At 42.8% G+C, this 19,174-nt stretch overlaps 2 protein-coding genes across 2 annotated transcripts in view; one reads left to right on the forward strand and one right to left on the reverse strand.

Annotated features, from left to right (window-relative positions):
- PIN4 (peptidylprolyl cis/trans isomerase, NIMA-interacting 4) overlaps positions 1–19,174 on the forward strand; it is an 80,018-nt gene that overhangs the window by 9,633 nt on the left and 51,211 nt on the right. The gene's annotated exons all lie outside the window — the stretch shown is intronic.
- The window catches only part of ERCC6L (ERCC excision repair 6 like, spindle assembly checkpoint helicase), a 59,584-nt gene continuing 41,562 nt past the window's right edge, over positions 1,153–19,174 (reverse strand). The window contains exon 3 of the mRNA XM_065900980.1: positions 1,153–5,224. Within this exon, the coding sequence (XP_065757052.1) occupies positions 1,543–5,224 (3,682 nt within the window). The 3' untranslated portion in view covers positions 1,153–1,542. The remainder of the gene's footprint in view (positions 5,225–19,174) is intronic.

The following is a 19,174-nucleotide window of genomic DNA, read 5'->3' on the forward strand; positions in this document are numbered from 1 at the left end:
CAGAAACTTCCAAAAAGCAAAACTTGAGTTTGCCGTGCACAGGCCTAACTATTCACATAACACTTATACTGTATCTACAAACTATTTGCAATTTATATTTATGTTGTATTAGGTATTATAAGTAATCTACAGATGATTTTAAAGTACATGTGAGAATGTGTGTAGGTTATATGTAAATACTACACCATTTTATATGAGGGACTTGAGCATCTGCGGAGTTTGGTATCCGCAGGGAGTCCTGGAAGCAATCCCCCTTGGATACTGAGGGGCAACTGTAATAATTTCTTTCGGTAAGAGCAAAATTTTGTACTATCAATAAATAACCTAGGGGCTTCCCTGGTGGCGCAGTGGTTAAGAATCTGCCTGCCAATGCAGGGGACATGTGTTCCAGCCCTGGTCCGGGAAGATGCCACATGCTTCGGAGCAACTAAGCCCGTGCACACAACTACTGAAGCCCGCATGCCTGGAGCCCGTGCTCTGCAACAAGAGAAGCCACTGCTCGCCGCAACTAGAGAGAGCCTGTGCACAGCAACACAGATCCAGTGCAGCCAAAATAAATAAATAATGAAAAACTAAAGCGCTAAAAAAAAAAAAAAAGGTCAATTATTATAGTGGCTTTTCACTAGGTAACACACGGTTAACAATCCATTTCACCCCTTACTGCGTGATCTTGGGCAGGTCACGGCCTCACTGAGCCATTTCCTCAACTGAAAAATGGAAATGCTACCCTCGACCTCAAAGGATTAAACAAGAAACCTATGTAGAGTACCTAATGCATAGTCAGTACTTGATAAATCCTCCAGTGACAGAGCACAGAGTGCTGTGCTGCACTTCATGTTTCTGGGAGGGAACCAAACTAACTCCTTTTCAGTCTACAACCCAAAGATACAGTGCGCTAGCATGTGTCAGAATGCAGCTGGTGGTGAGTAAAGGATGGCCAAATGGTAGGCAAAGGGACTCCAGGGTAGGGTACCTGTGATAAAGAAGCCCAGCACCAGGTAGCTTATCCTAGTCTTCGGCTATAGTGAACCGAGAGCCTACAATAGCATGTTAAGTGGGTCTTAGATCTGGAATACTAATGACAAACTTCTGCCTAAGTGAATTTTTATATGCATTTGCCAATATCAATCATCTCAGTGAAAGAAAGTAAATGAAAAGTAACTTTAATATTATCTGAACTGTGATATACAAAATTGATCATTTTCAGAATAAAATTTAAAATGGCCAGAGTAATGTTACAAAAATTTCTCTAGAAATAACACAGTTCTATTACGTTTATAGAGTATGCCTAAAAGAAAAATACAAGAATATTTGAGTAAAGAAATATTAACCTCGTGCTCAGAATACCAGAATATATGTATAGGAGAAAGCAGGAGCAGGTGGTAAAGGCAAAATTTACAAAAAAAAGTTGGAAACAAAAACTCCCTTTTTGACTTCTGTCACCTTAAGCCTGAATGCTTCATGCTCCCAAAGAATCCAATTATGGGAACAAATTACCTTATACTCAGTTTTGCTTTAAAATACAATAAACAGGTTATATTCTCAAGTTTTATTAAGTTGCTTATACAAACTTAAAGTCATGAGCATGACTTCAGAATCTGAGCTTTTTATGTCAAGTGCTTTAACTAAGCAGTCTAAGGCTTCCTGTATTTTTCCACACTCTTTCAGTTCTTTTCCACGCAAGACAAGAGTCTCATAGTCGTCTGCAGCCTCCAGTGCCTCATCCTGGGGAGAGTCAACCAACTGTCCACCAGACAAAGGCTCAGGGTCACCAGGAAAGGTGTCCTGAGCCAGAGCACCAGGCTTAGGTGTACTTAACCAGCTAGACTTATTTTCTGAAGACAGTGTTTCTCCGGAAGGATCTTCTTCTGTATGCTCTGGGGCTTCACCACTGCTTTCCTCCGCTCCTTCCTCCAGGTAATCTTCAACAACCTTTGCTTCACTGCTATTGTCAAGTCTTTCCTCCATATCCTCCACATGGTCTAAAACCACATTAATAAGAGACCTCCTAGAAGCCAGGGATCTTCTAGAGTTTATAGACTTATTTAAACTATCAGATATTTTAGGTGAAAAGAACCTTCCAGGTGGACTGATGTCATTTTTGGGAGTTGAGGCATCAAATTGTTTTACAGATAAAAACGGGAAGGGAGATGTGTTGAATGGGTTTGTGCCTGAAGTATCTGTAATAAAAGTATCATGTTCAACTTCATCATCTGAATCGATACATCTAGCTTTTCTTCTGACTTTCACATTAACTACTACTTCTTCTGGCTCATCATCTTTCTCAGAAAGATCCACACTGAGACATGCTTTGCTATGCACAGACTCTGCTCTGGAATTAGCTGCAGAGCCACACAAGCTATTTTCTTTCTCCACATGCTCCAAAGACTGACTGGAAAAATTTTGTCCATTGTCTGCAGAATCTTCCAAGAAAAGATTGAAGTCACATGCATACTGTGCTGAAGATGCTAAAGGTTCCTCTTCCAACTTGGCCTCATTCACTTGAGCATCCTGTAGTGCACTGTGGGCTGCTGCTAAGTCATCATCAGCTATCTTAATAACAGATACATTCGATTCTGGCCTTTGATATTCCTTTATTTCGGGATTAGCAGGCCAGGGATTGCAGTGATGTAAAATCTCATCCTCCTCTAGTTGATCTAGATTTGGCCCAAGATCAGCTCTGACTGACTTGCTAGGTAAAAAATTGAAACTTCCCTGAGGGCTCTCTTGCTGTGCCTCCCGCAAAGGCCCCTCTTGCGATGCCTCTTTTTGGAGAGCCATTCCTGATACAGAGTCAGTCCAAATCTCTTCTACATCTTCACACCCCTTGGGTAAAGTAGCTACAAAATCAGCATCAAATGTACTTGCACACGGGTGCCTACCATCTTGTGGGATGGTAACGTTCATCTTTCTCCTGGCGAGATCTTGTTTTTCACTCTCTTCGGGCAGATCCTCAATGATTACACTTGCCATTTGGGGACTGATTTCTTCTTCCTGGGTGTGGTGAGTTGGTAGAAGAGGTGAAGGCCGAGGCTGTGGTTTATTTAATTCATGGCATTTCTTCTTTGTTTGAGAAAGAAATACAGGTTCTCTCAGCCATATCCCCTCGTTTCCAGCTTTTTGTCTTTCCATTAAGAACTCTGTATTTTGAGACTCGAATTCAACAAGGAATTGAGCTTTCTGAACCCTTTGCTGAATATAGTGAGAGTCTTCGATCACATCAAGCTCTTCTTTAACAGATAGGTCGTGTGTGTACATCAAATCATGGTCTGAGATTCCAGCTATCCTCAAAGAGTGCAGGAAGGCAATATGTTCATCTAGTTTCTTATCAGATCTCCTCTGAGCAGCATGCAAAGACTGAAGCTGCATCTGGGTTGCAGAGTTCTGAAAATCCTCAATTGTAAAGAGCTCTCTCAATTCTTGTTTACTAAAATATCGGAAAGGGTTCTTCTTATCACCAGTAGTTTGTCTTATTAATGAGTCCTTGAAAACCTGTCTTCTGTATATTTTTTCCTCTACAGTTCCACAAGTGATTAGCCTATAAACTACAACATTTTCTTTTTGTCCAATTCGGTAAACTCTATCCACAGCTTGAGCATCAGTTGCAGGATTCCAGCTAGGGTCAAAGATGACCACTCTACTTGCTGCGGTTAGTGTTAAGCCAACACCACCTACTTGAGTGGTAAGCAGAAAAACAGAGTAATCTTTATTTTTCTGGAATAAGCTAATTCTTTTTTCTCGTTCCACAAGATGAGTAACTGTTCCATCGATTCTCAATATCTTAAAGTGCCTATTCTTTAACAGGCGTTCGATGATGTTTAGAATTCGTCTTGACTGGCAAAACACCAGAGTTTGATGCCCTTCGTCTCGCAGTCTCTTAAGCAGGTCCATTAGAAATATCATTTTTCCAGATTCTTCCATCAGTGCATCATCACTTATTTGATCAATATGGTCCACATCTGAGGAATCTTCCCCTTCAATTTCATCTTGAACAGAGAATTTGACAGCTCCTAGATTCAGCAAACCACAAGCCCGTGCAGATAGCAGCCTAGGATGATCACAGAGCTTCTTTAAGACACCTAGCTCAGCCAAAGGTGAGCGTGTCTCCATTAACAACTCCTTGATATGATCTAGAGACACAAATTTCCTGTATATTTCTTCCTGTAAAGGTACAAGACGTATCCAAATAATTAAATCATTTTTTCTGGAAAGGGAAGGCATTTCACATATGACACCAACATCTGGACTCTTTTCACTAAGCTGGACCTCTGGGTTGCTTGACTTTTTCTTCTGTACCTCTTCTTTAGTCCTCCTAAGAAAATAGGGCTTTATGATTGCCATTAAGTTTTCAGATATTTTAAATCCCAAGGCTTTTTCCCCTGGAGTAGCATCCTTCTCTCTTGCTCTAGTAATAGGATTTTCGTACTCCATTTTAAAAGTTTTTAATGTTCCTAGCAGGGACCCTTGACAAGCAAAATCAAACAGGGACCACAGTTCTTGTAAATTATTCTGGATCGGGGTTCCTGTGAGGAGGATGCGATTACTGGCAGGAATTGCACGAGCACATATTGCTGACTTGGTAGATGAGGTTTTTATTTTATGTGCTTCATCAAGGATGACATAGTCCCACACAAACTCTTGGCCATTCAAGCTGGAAAGTTGCTGCCAATTATTGATTAACATTTGGTACGTGGTGATAATGACACCATTCCTTTGCTGAATCCGACTGAGGTTTCTGGTACGTTCATCCTTGCTAGGACCGTGAAAGGTTTTGACTCTCATTCCTGGGGTCCACTTGACAAATTCTTTTAGCCACGTGCTGATGAGACTGGTTGGCATGATCAGTAGCACATGGTTCACAAGTGAAGCATCAAACATACCAGAAAGGAAAGCGATGATTTGAACAGTCTTTCCTAATCCCATATCATCTGCCAGAATACCACCTCTCCTTCCATCCCTATACAGGCTATAGAGGAAAGCTACACCTTCCTTCTGGTACTCAAATAGTTGGTTGTGCAGTTCTCGATAGAGCAGCAGGCCAGAGTTGCACACATCCGTGAATTCATCATCTCCATGTTCTGCCAACTCCTCCAAGGCTTCCTGTAGTTTTTGGATTCTGCTCATCACCTTTTCATTGGGAAAAATGTCCTTTGCCAAATTGAAAAGTTTAAGTGCTTCTTCCAGATCTCCATTCTTAGTCGCTTCTTTGGCCTCTTTCACGTATCTGTAAAAAAAAAAAAAAAAAGTTTAAAAAAAGATATATATAGAGAGAGATTGATAGGTAGGAGATTAGAAAGAAAGGAAACGGATTGAACATTCAGTCTAAGAACACTTTAGAGTCCATTTTGGAATCCAAGCCACAGTTGAGCTTTCAATATCCTCAATTCAGGATGGGAAAGATGAGCACAGAAGATGCCAATGAAAGCTGGCACCACTTAAGAAGACACAAATATCCACCAGACACTGCCAGCAACAACTTCACGCATTAGTTGTAGGAAATGTATGTGGAAAGGTTATTGCACATACAGTAACAAACCAACCTATATTGTGGGAGCATCGAAACAGGAAGATACATGGGCACTTCTCGGACCTTATATTTCTGGACCTCTATTCACACTATTGATTACTCTCTCCTTACAATTCCCTCCTTCCACCGGATTCCTGTAGATTCCACCTGGTTTCTTCCCCCATCGCTGGCCCTTTCTTCTCTTTGTCCTTCTTAGGCTCCTATTCTTCCTCCGCAAGGGCTCAGTCCTGGGCCCTCTTCTCACTCCTTTTACTCTTTCCTCATCGTCTCCCAGAGGTTCCACTCCCACCTATGTGCTCATAACTCCTAAAGCACTTTCTCCAACAGGGCTTGCCCTCAAGCTCTAGTCTAGACCCATATTCCAATTACCTTCTGGACATCTCCACTTGAAAGTTTCACATGCACCTCCAATTCAATTAATCCCAAATTAAACTTATTATTTCCTCTCTTAAAACGTGCTTCTCGGGACTCCCCTGGTGGTCCAGTGGCTAAGACTTTGTGCTCCCAATGCAGGGGGTCCGGGTTCGACCCCTGGTTGGGGAACTAGATCCCACATGGATACCACAACTAAGAGTCTGCATGCTGCAACCAAGAAGGCTGCATGCCACAACTAAGATCCCGTGTGCCACAACTGGGACCTGGTGCAGCATGCATGAATGCATAAATAAATAAACATGCTTCCCCATTTGTGTGGTAATAAATGACACTACCATCCACTTAGCCATATAAGCTAGAAATAGAAAGATCATCCTTGATCTCCAAACCAAATATGAGGCATCCTTGACTTCTCCCTCTTTTTAACCACCTCACCCCTTAGCCAACAGTCCCCCAAGCCCTACTAACTTTATTTTCCAAATATAACGTGTCAAAACAGAAATATAGATCAATGGAACAGGATAGAAAGCTCAGAGATAAACCCACACACATATGGTCACCTTATCTTTGATAAAGGAGGCAAGAATATACAATGGAGAAAAGACAGTCTCTTCAGTAAGTGGTGCTGGGAAAACTGGACAACTACATGTAAAAGAATGAAATTAGAATACTCCCTAACACCGTACACAAAAATAAAATAGATTAAAGACTTAAATATAAGGCCAGACACTATAAAACTCTTAGAGGAAAACATAGGCAGAACACTCCATAACATAAATCACAGCAAGATCCTTTTTGACCCACTTCCTAGAGAAATGGAAATAAAAACAAAAATAAATGGGACCTGATGAAACTTAAAAGCTTTTGCACAGCAAAGGAAACTAAAAACAAGACGAAAAGACAGTCCTCAGAATGGGAGAAAATATTCGCAAACGAAGCAACTGACAAAGGATTAATCTCCAAAATATACAAGCAGCTCATGCAGCTCAATATCAAAAAAACAAGCAACCCAATCCAAAAATGGGCCAAAGACCTAAACAGACATTTCTCCAAAGAAGATATACAGATTGCCAACAAACACATGAAAGGATGCTCAACATCGCTAATCATTAGAGAAATGCAAATCAAAACTACCTCACACCAGTCAGAATGGCCATCATCAAAAAATCTACAAACAATAAATGCTGGAGAGGATGTGGAGAAAAGGGAACCCTCTTGCACTGTTGGTGGGAATGTAAATTGATACAGCCACTATGGAGAACAGTATGGAGGTTCCTTAAAAAACTAAAAATAGAACTACCATATGACCCAGCAATCCCGCTACTGGGCATATACCCTGAGAAAACCATAATTAAGAAAGAGTCATGTACCACAATGTTCACTGCAGCTCTATTTACAATAGCCAGGACATGGAAGCAACCTAAGTGTCCATTGACAGATGAATGGATAAAGAAGATGTGGCAGGGCTTCCCTGGTGGCGCAGTAGTTGAGAGTCCACCTGCCGATGCAGGGGACATGGGTTCGTGCCCCGGTCCGGGAAGATCCCACATGCCACGGAGCGGCTACGCCCGTGAGCCATGGCCGCTGAGCCTGCACGTCTGGAGCCTGTGCTCCGCAACAGTAGAGGCCACAATAGTGAGAGGCCCACGTACAGCAAAAAAAAAAAAAAAAAAGTCAGGTGAATGAAAAGATGAAGAAACGAAGAAAAGAGCCCACTGGCTACAAAACTCTGCCATTCCTACCCTGGCAGGTTAGCTGCCCACCTCCCCTACTCTGGTGGGCTTTAGAATTAAGTTACATTCCCCGTTACTCGATCTCAAACATGATGCTATAGTGGTGACCACTAGGCTCCTCTACCCGAGAGCCAGACCCTGAACCCATTCAGTGTTCTCCCTTTCATCCTGGCCCTTCCCACCCCCAGGGTGTCTTCACCTGGATAACTGGTCTTCTGCCTTGGTCTATGTCATTTTTTATTACTGTTAGATTGTCTCCAAGTTCCCGAACCGGTCATCTACCCAGTATCCTGAACCCCTATGAAGCCTGGGCTTCTAACTCCAGCCAGGCCTCCTCCCCAGAGAGAAAAGTGCTGCCCCTGAACCCTAGTTTTTGGCCAGAGTCCCCATAATCATGCACCAACCTCTAAAATGGCAACTGCCTGCCTAGACTTCTTACCACCAGCCCAAGACTCATACTACTGAGTTCTTTCTACCCATCCTCTGGAACTCCCACATTTGTCAACCTTCTGCCTGAACCACAACTGGAATTTTCAGTATTCGTTGGACACCACCACTTTCTGGCTGGGTCAAACCCCCCTGCTGTCAGCCAAACTACCTTCCCAGTCCCTGGAACACTCTAGTTAGCAGATCTAATACTGCATCTCAGCTCTTCCCCTCCACCCTGTCTTCTCCAAAAACAAAGTTGGACCTAGGATGGTATTCTTTCCCTATAATGGAATCGGAGGAAAAAAATGAAATCTGCTTTTTATAGCACTGCTCTGGATATCTTGTTATTTACAAGACTACAATGCTTTCTGTAATACAGTTTGATTTAGCCACTTACCCTTTAATCCTGGGCTTGGAAGGAAAACATGTCATTTTTACTACCACTGCAATCATGTGTCCATCTGTAATGCATAGGATCCCTAATGATCTGGAGAACTCAGCTAATACTTCATGGGCTCAAATACTTTTTCCAAAATTTAATAGTTTTAAAAAGATGCTTACATATTAAAGAACTATTCAGATGCAAAACTGTCAACCCAAAAGAGAGTTTTAATTCCATAGCAAGGGACAACAAAACAAAAACCTTTACATTTTAATGATTGTACCCTAAATTACATGCCTAGAATATGGTTCCCTTAAGGAATGCTTTAAAGGACATATGGAAAGACTGCATACAAACAACTCCTGGAGGAAAAAGACACAACCATTAAACATAGGCTACAAGTCCTGTACCTGCAAAGCTACCCTTGCATTGGCAGAACTGCCCAGCGGCTAATTCCCTGGGTCCTAACCCATCCTAAAGATCTTTGCCTTAAGAAATCCTGCCCAAGTGGCCATTTAAAACCATCTCTGCCCAAAAGTACTTTCTGTTTCCCCGGATGCAAAAATCTTCAACCACAGCCAACTAACATCTCAACAATTCCATCCCATCTTCCACCTTTCCATTCCTTGCCTGATACCTTGCGAAGCATTTCCTCTCCACAGAGGGAATGCCAGGCATAGATGCTGCAAAGTTTTCCTACCAGGAGAAACCAATTAGCCATCCTATACCTATATGCCAAAAAGCTAAGCCCTGCTAAACAAAGCAGTGTTTGCAAATCAGCAGCTGAAAAGACACAAGCTTAAACTGCAGAGCCAGGCACTAGGTTTTCCTTAATCTGGAGGGCCCTTTGGAACATTCCCTATGATGTTCTTCTGGAATGTGACAAGACAGGGAACTAAATGCAAAGACCCCAACCCAATAAAACTTTATCAGCTTCACTTGCAAAGCAACCAGAAGTTGCTCTTTTCTAACCTGACCACCAGCCACAGGGCCTCTGGTAGTGGTATAGGAGCCTGGTCTTGCTAATCTCAGTCCATGTGAGTAGAGTTATCGCTGTCCTTCCCACAAGAACTCAGTTCCCCATAACCTATAATGGAAAAGAATCTAATTCAGATATATATATCTGAATCATCTTGCTGTACACCTGAAACTAACACAACATTGTAAATCAACTATATTTCAATAATTTTTTTGTGTGTGTGTGGTACGCGGGCCTCTCACTGTTGTGACCTCTCCCGTTGCGGAGCACAGGCTCCAGACGCACAGGCTCAGAGGCCATGGCTCACGAGCCCAGCTGCTCCACGGCATGTAGGATATTACCGGACCGGGGCACGAACCAGTGTCCCCTGCATCGGCAGGCGGACTCTCAACCACTGTGCCACAAGGGAAGCCCAATAAAAATTTTTTAAAAAGAACTCAGTTCCCCTATCCTGATCCAGCCCCCTCATAAGGAGCTCACTGACACATCTCTATGTATCCAGTCCCCTTCTCAAGACGCATGTGGATACATCATACACAACTGGTTAAGTCTTTTGATTCTCAATCAGAATCAATAAAACATGTGTGGCTGACATAAAAACTGCAGATGGGGACTTCCCTGGTAGCGCAGTGGTTAAGACTCCACACTTCCAATGCAGGGGGCTCGGGTTCGTTCCCTTGTCAGGGAACTACATCCCACATGCATGCCGTAACTAAGAGTTTGCATGCCACAACTAAGGAGCCTGCGTGCCGTGACTAAGGAGCCAGTGAGTCACAGCTAAGGAGGCTGCGAGCCAAATCTAATGAGCCCACCTACCTCAACTAAGGAGCCCACATGCTGCAACTAAGAAGCCGGCTAGCCGCAACTAAGGAGCCCACGAGCCACAACTAAGGAGCCCGCCTGCCACAACTAAGACCTGGCACAAACAAACAAATAAATAAATAAATATTAAAAAAAAAAAACCTGCAGATGACCTGAATGCCAGTATTGGAAACTGGTCCATCAAAACCTGGATCACTGGGACTTCCCTGGTGGTAGAGTGGTTAAGAATTTGCCTGCCAATGCAGGGGACACGGGTTCGAGCCCTGGTCCAGGAAGATCCCACATGCCACAGAGCAACTAAGCCTGTGCACTACAACTACTGAGCCTGTGCTCTAGAGCCTGCATGCCGCAACTACTGAGCCTGCGTGCTGCAACTACTGAAGCCCACGCACCTAGGCCCATGCTCCACAACAAGAGAAGCCACCGCAATGAGAAGCCCGTGCACCTCAACGAAGAGTAGCCCCCGCTCACCACAACTAGAGAAAGCCCGCATGCAGCAATGAAGACCCAACGCAACCAAAACACACACACACACACACCTGGATCATAGAACTAGACTGGGAAGATGGCCACCTTTTGGCCTTACTTCCAGGGGTGATCATTTTAACCAAAGTGGAAAATAATTTATAATAATAACTTATAAATACAAACTTATTATTAAATAGCAACCTCTGGGATAAATTAGAAGAGAGTATGGTCCACATTTCAGTCAAATAGCAAGTATTACTAACTATTTAATAGCTTTCCCCTGTTTAGCCCCATTTGTGAGATGGACATCTAAGAATAAAAAACAAACAAACAGAGCTTCCCTGGTGGCGCAGTGGTTGAGAGTCCACCTGCTGATGCAGGGGACACGGGTTCGTGCCCCGGTCTGGGAAGATCCCACATGCCGCGGAGCGGCTGGGCCCGTAAGCCATGGCCGCTGAGCCTGCACGTCCGGAGCCTGTGCTCCGCAGCGGGAGGGGCCACAACGGTGAGAGGCCCGCGTACCGCAAACAAACAAACAAACAAAACCCCCCTACACTGCTTTATTCTTTAAAAAAAATTTTTTTTAATTTATTTATTTTTGGCTGCATTGGGTCTTCGTTGCCGTCAACTCTTTGTTGCAGTGCATGGGCTTCTCACTGCAGTGGCTTCTCTTCTTGCAGCATATGGGCTCTAGGACCACGGGCTTCAGTAGTTGTGGCATGTGGGTCCAGTAGTTGTGGCTCATGGGCTCTAGAGCACAGGCTCAGTAGTTGTGGCCCACGGGCTTAGTTGCTCCACAGCACGTGGGATCTTCCCAGACCAGGGATCGAACCCATATCCCCTGCATTGGCAGGCAGATTCTTAACCACTGCGCCACCAGGGAAGCCCTCTTTTATTTTGGAATTTTTTTTGATGGGGACCATTTTTAAAGTCTTTATTGCATTTGTTAAAATATTGCTTCTGCTTCATGTTTTGGTTTTTTTGGCCCCAAGGCATGTGGGATCTTAGCTCCCCGACCAGGGACTGAACCCACACCCCGTACATTGGAAGGCGAAGTCTTAACCACTGGACTGCCAGGGAAGTCCCCTTGCTTTACTCTTAATAGCCAAAAAATGGAAACAGCCCAACTGTCCATCAGCTTGAATTATCGATCTGTGGTATATTCAAATAATAGAATACTACTCGATAACAGAAAAGAATGAACTACCATATGTATGAAAGCATGCATAAGTTCATACATGTATGAATCTCAAAAACATTATTCTGAGCCAAAGAAGCCAGGTATAAAAGTAGAAGCAGTGTGATTTTTTTTACTTACGTGAAGTTCTGTAATAGGCAAAACTAATCTGTGGTAGAAAACATCAGAGCAGTGGTTGCCTCTGGAGGTAGAAGGCGGGAGTGGGGATTGCTTGGGAAGGGACATAAGGGAACTTTCTGGGGTGATGATAATGTTCTATACCTTGACAGGGGTTTGGGTTACACAGGTGTATGCATTTGTCAAAACTCAATAAATGTATACTTAAGGTGTGTCCATTTCTTGGTATGTAAACTTTACTTCAAAAGAAAAAAAACCTAAAATATTGAAATCTAGTTAATGGTAAGTATGCTGAAGCAGGAGGAAATATCCTGATGTCTGCAACTTACTTTGAAATGCATCCAAAAAATGAGATGGATTGGTACAGTAGATATGTGATAAAAACAAATATAGTGAAATGTTAATAATAGAATCTGGGTGGTGGGTCAAAAAAAAACGGGGCCTGCTTTGCCCATAGACTGCTGCCTCTCAGTTCAAAGGCACACATAACTGGGAGTCATAACTCAACACACTGCAATTTGGCTTCTTACCCAAGCACCCTAACGCAACTGTTTTCACCAAAGGCACCAATGACCTCCATATTGCCAAACTCAATGGCCACTTCTTGGTCTTTCTTGACCTTTCTGCTGCATTTAAAAGCACTGAGGGACTTCCCTGGTGGTCCAGTGGCTAAGATTCTGAGCTCCGAATACAGGGGGCCCGGGTTCAATCCCTGGTCAGGGAACTAGATCCCACATGCCGCAACTAAAGATCTGCACGCCGCAACGAAGATCCCGTGTGCTGCAACTAAGACCTGGCACAGCCAAATAATAAATAAATAAATGTTTTTTAAAATAAAAAATAAATAAAACCACTGACCACCATGGGACTTCCCTGGTGGTCCAGTGGTTTAAGACTCCACGCTTCCACTGCAGGGGGTGCGGGTTTGATCCCTGGTCGGGGAAGTAACATCCTGCATGCCAGTAATGCGTGGCCAAAAAAACCCACTAACCATCATCCCCCTCGTTAACTTTTCCCTCCTCCTTGGGTACAGTGGCACACAACACTCTCTCCTGGATTTCTTCCTACCTCTCTAACCATTCCTTCTCAGTCTGCATCTTGAATTCCTCCCCCTCTGCCTGTCCCCATATAAACACTGATATTTCCAAGGATCTTTTTGTTGTCATTGCCCTTCTGCCCTTCTGACTCTTGTACTTTCCCCCAGAAGATTTTATTCACAGCAGTGGCTTCCTACTGGGTTGAATAGTATCCCCCCAAATTTCATGTTGACCTGGAACATGTGAATGTGACCTTATTTGGGAAAATAGAGTATTTTGCAGATGTAATCAAGTTAAGATGAAGTCATACTGGATGAGGGTGGGCCCTAATCCAACATGGTATCCTTATAAGAGGTATATTTGCACATAGACAGACAGAGTGGAGAATGCCATGGGAAGACAGAGGCAGAGACTGGAGTAATGCATCTACATGCCAAGGAACTCCAAGGATCGCCAGCACCACCAGAAGCTAAGAGAAGCATGGAACAGATTCTCTCTCACAGCCTCCAAAAAGAAACTAACCCTGCTGACACCTTGATTTCAGACTTCTGGACTCAGGAACTATGAGAGAATAAATTTCTGGGGAATTTTTTTATTGTGGTAAAATCTATGTAAGATAAAATTTGCCATACTAACCATTTTAATTGTACTTCAATAGCATTAATTACATTCATAATGTAACACCATCACCACTATCTATTTCTAAAACTTTTACATCACCCCAAACATAAACTCTGTAACAATTAAGCAATAACTCTCCATCCCTCCCTGCCCCCAGCCCCTGGTAACCTCTATACTTTCTGTCTCTATGTTGCCTATTCTAGGTATCTTATACAAGTGGAATCATACAATATTTGTCCTTTTGTGTCTGGCTTATTTCACCTAGCATAATGTTTTCAGGGTTCATCCATATTGTAGCATGCATCACAATTTTACTCCTTTTTAAGTCTGAATACTCCACTGCATGGAAAAACATTTTGTTTATCCATTCATCTGTTGGTAGACACTTGGGCTGTTTCCACCTTTTGGCTCTTATAAATACTGCTGCAACGAACACTAGTGTACAAGTATCTGTTTGGGTCCCTGTTTTCAATTCTATTGGGTATATACCTAAGAGTGGAATTGCTGGCTCATATGGAAATTCTGTGTTTAACTTTTTGAGGAACTGCCATTTGTTTAAGGGGATGGATGTGGGTAGGTGGGAAGTAAAGCAATCTGGAGGAGATATAATAATTTGGCTAAGAAAAGGAACAGAACAACTGACCCAGGCCCAGATATCCCCATTTTATAATATGAGGAAACTGAGACTCAGCATGGCATGGTCAAATGAATTGTCTGAAGTTAACCAGCTAGCAAAGCAAGTGGCAGAGCTAGAATTTTAACTGAAGCCTGAAAAATCCAAAGCTACTGCTCTATCCACCATTCCACCTTGCCTGCATATTATATTTTTCACTGGCCTACCATCAAGGTCCAAAGATATGCTTTCACTCCCCCAACCTCCACTGTGTTCCAGCAATACTAAACTCCTACACTGCTCTGAAGGGGCCAGCCATGCTTCCTCTTGCTTCTGAACCTTTACACATAAAACTATCTAGTATGCCATGTACATCAGCTTCTTCCCCACTGCTTAGTTAATTCCCGCTCATCCTTTAATAATATACTTTTTAAAGTAAATTTATTTATTTTTGGCTGTGTTGGGTCTTCGTTGCTATGCGCAGGCTTTCTCTAGTTGCGGCGAGCGGGGGCTACTCTTCTTTGCGGTGCACGGGCTTCTCATTGTGGTGGCTTCTCTTGTTGCGGAGCACGGGCTCTAGGTGCGTGGGCTTCATTAGTGTGGCACATGGGCTCAGTAGTTGTGGCACGCGGGCTCTAGAGTGCAGGCTCAGTAGTTGTGGCACACAGGCTTAGTTGATCCGTGGCATGTGGGATCTTCCTGGACCAGGGCTCAAACCCATGTCCCCTGCATTGGCAGGTGGATTCTTAACCACTGTGCCACCAGGGAAGTGACAACTCCCCCCTCCTCCCTCTCTCTCTCTCTCTCTCTCTCTCTCTCTCTCTCTCTCTCTCTCTCTCTCTCTCTCTCTCTCTCTCTCTCTCTCTCTCTCCCCCTCCCTCCCTCCCTCCCTCCCTCTCTCTCTCTCTCTCCCCCCCCCTCCCTCACACACACACACACACACACACACACACACACACAAAGCCTGGATTAGGGACACATCCTCTGTATTTATATCTATCATATAAAATTTTCTGTTTGCTTTCTTCCACACTAGACTATAAGGACATGTGTCTTCTTCTTCCTTGCATCCTCAGCAACCAGCAGTGTGGGCTGGTCCACAGGAGGCATTTGGTAAATGTTCCCTGAAGGCATGGAATGGTGAGATCGGGATAGATACTCGGAAAGTTAAGAGAAAGCAGCATCTTTCACATACAATGGGCAGTCTTGTCCTTCCAGGAGTTTGCAACTCTCTGAAACCTTCTTCCACTAACCATACATTAGCAGATCTTAATGGAGGAACTTGAGCTTAGCCATAAGGCCCAGCAGAAGCTTAGATCCTGAGACATAATTGGTCCTGAATTAGCTCTAATCACAGGTAGCATGAAGGCACCAATCCCCAGTAATGCCCCAGTAAGCTCTCGCTTAGAATATTCTCCTGTGATAATCACCCAATGTTTATAGGTCCTCCACTGGTGAAACTGTAACCACTGTGGTTGGAGGACATTTGACCAACCAAAATAAGCTAAGAAACATTCAGTTGTTCATCAAATATGTATTAAGCATTTACCACATGTCAAGCATTGTGCTAAATGCTGGAGATATACCTAAGAGCAAAACAGGTCTCTGCCTTTGTGCAGCTCATGGTACAAGAGACTGACATTTACCAAAGAATCACATAAATAACTAGCTACAAACTGTAGCTATGAAGGAAAAGTATAGAGGGCTATTAGAGCATTCAAGAGAGGAACTCAGGGATGAAGAGCAGGGGGCCTCAAATCTTACAGAATTCTATTTTAACTCTTCAGGTTTGGTCCTTGCCAAATACACCCAAAGTATAGAGGTCATAAAGCAAAGACTTACAGGGATAAGGCAAGTAAAAGAAACAAGTGAAGCTGCTGTATGAAAAGCAACACTGGGGCAGTGCCCCATGTAAAGGGGGCACGCTGCTATTCATCTCCAGATCGTAATCGAAGCACAGAAGTAAGAACCCAGAGTTGCCAATATCTTCTGATGGTTGAAAACCACTTGGAAATTCTGATTTTTACATGAATTCTCCTGAGTTTTAAATGGTAACTAGTGCATACATTTTAAAAGCACTGGGCAGGACAAATAAAACTTATCTGTGAACATGGCTCATGGGCTACCAGTTCATGACTTCTGGTTTATCTCAGAAAGAAAAAGTACCATCAACTTTGGTTGTATCCCTTCTCCAAATGCTTTCGCCTGCCCCCACCCCAAAAGTGGTAAGCCTAGGGCTCTCGGGATAGAACCCTACCACAAGGTTTGATTTGGGTCTTAACACTGTCCATATAAGTACTCTGTTTCTCCTATCACTTAAAACAGTGTAAGGCTTTCTATAGCATTTATTATCTGTGTCACTGGCTTGGGATTCCAGACAAGAACTATCTGGACCAAACCATATGGCCCAAAAGAGATCCAAGGTTCCCAGTGCTCTTTCAGGTCCTTTGTATCCTGTCACAAAGAGAATATAAACAGGCAGGAAGAGCAAGGCCTATTTTAAAGTGAGTAAAGGCAGACATGGATCTAGTCCACCTACTTTGTAATTTAAGACCTGAAAATTTTGGTTGAATTGGGCAAATACTCTCCTACCAGAATAAATAGGAAGATAGCATCATCTTACATGCCCTTAGAAAGCAGCTGAACCTGCTCCTAATTACTCCAGAAAAAAGCAGCTAATTAATAATTACGCCAAAACCAAAATTATCTTTTATTCTGGCACAGAGGATGTGCTTTGGCATCCAGATGGATCATACCAGCTAATGCTCCTCATCAGGAAAAATAGTTTCATTATTTGGGGGAGCATTTGGCGGCTAACATCCTGACTGGCCCTTTGAGATAAAGTCTAACTAAAAATGAAAAAGTCTCCAGGAACAATATTAAGTTCTTTTATGGGGACTTCCCTGGTGGCTCAGTGGATAAGACTCCACACTCCCAATGCAGGGGGCCTGGGTTTGATCCCTGGTCAGGGAAATAGATCCTACATGCAGGCTACAACTAAGAGTTTGCATGCTACAACTAAGGAGCCTGCCTGCCGCAACTAAGGAGACCACGTGCTGCAACTAAGGAGCCGGCAAGCCGCAACTAAGACCTGGCGCCGCCAAATAAATAAATAAATAGATTTTTTTAAAGTTATTTTATGGTAGAAATGAACTTTGGTGCCTCCAGCCCCCAATCTTCCAGCCCAAGGTTATCTGGTTAACCAACGCACTGGAGTGCAAAACTCTGGGGCTTCAAGCAAGCAATTAATCCAGAATCTGAATAAACCTAGGGTTGTTTGGAAAAAAGTCCTGAACCCTCAAGTCTGACTTCAGTTCACCTTCAGGCCACCTCAGTGGGGAAGTAGATAAGACTTTCCATTAAGACAAGAATATAATCTAAAAACAAACCATGACCTAGGTAGTGGTTACAATAATAATTCATTAAATTGAATATTTACATTTTATACATTTTCCTATATATGTCTTATTTTCAGAACAAAATGTTAAAGAATGTTACTTGCCCACCCTAGTGGCCAAAGGATAAGCTCTAACACCAGAAGAAGGTGGATGTGAAAGCTTGCTGAGCAGACAAAAAACCAAGACAACAAAACACAATAGCAAACATAATCACCTACACCTAGCAAATGCCTTAAGTATGGGTGCTTTATGTTGTTACAGGAAAGAAGAATCTGGACTCTCAGTTCAATTCCATTGATCTCTATGCCTATACTTATATACTTATATAAGTATCACAGTGTCCTGACTACTGTAGTTTTGTAGTAAGCTTTGATATCAGGTACAGTGAGTCCTCCAACTTGTTATTTTTCAAGATTGTTCTGGATATTCTGGGTCCTCTGCATTTACACAAGGCTTTTATACTAGCTTGTCGGTTTCTGGGGGGAAAAAATAGCTAGGATTTTGCTTGATATTGCATTCGAATTTGTCTGTCACTTTGGGGAGTACTACCATCTTAACAATATTAACTCTTCCAACCCATGAACACTGGCTATCGTTCCATTTAATTAGGCTTTCTTGAACCTCTTTCAACAATGTAGTTTTCAGTATACAACTCTTACACTTCCTTGATTAAATTTATTCCTAAACATTTTATTCTTTGTGATACTATTGTAAATGGAATTGTTTTCTTAATTTCTTTCATTGCTGTGTAGATAAATACAACTGAATTTTGAATATTAATCTTTGCATCCTAAAACTTTACTTGTGGGAAGCAGTCAGCCATGAGAGCAGGCTGCAGACGTGCCAGGCATGCCGCCGCTGCTCGAAGGGACTGTCCCTACTTGTTACCCTCCTTGTTCCATTCCATGGGACAGAGATCAGAAAGAATGTAAAATGAGATAAGCAAAGCTGTCTCCCCCCTGCACATGCAGGTTATTTTTGATGATTCTGGGTTTATGGGTTTTCTCCCAGGGACGTTAACCTTGAGCCGAGACAGTCATTAGATAATGTAAACCACCGTCTGGCAACCTTCCCTTTTCTAGTCTATATAATCTACAACTATAGCACAATAAAATTTGCCTTGCAACCATCAGTTGTCTTGGTCCTTCTGACCCCATTCGTCAGTGCTATCTCAGTTCCTTACCCTTTCCGTTCTGACCCTGGGCGGTGAGATCCTCTTTCTCCAGCTGGTCCGCGGCATTTACTGAACTCATTTATTAGCTCTACAGTTTTGTTTTTTTTTTTGTAGATTCATTAGGGTTTTCTATATAAAAGATCATGTCAAAAAAAATTTTTAAAAGATCATGTCATCTGCAAATACAGATCGTTTGACTTCATTCTTTCCAATCTGCATGCCTTTTATTTCTTCTTCTTGTCTTGAACCTCTATTATAGTGTTGAATCAAAACAAATTATAATATTGAATAGAAGTGGTGA

This window comes from Phocoena phocoena, chromosome X (assembly GCF_963924675.1).
Source record: "Phocoena phocoena chromosome X, mPhoPho1.1, whole genome shotgun sequence".
NCBI lineage: Eukaryota > Metazoa > Chordata > Mammalia > Artiodactyla > Phocoenidae > Phocoena > Phocoena phocoena.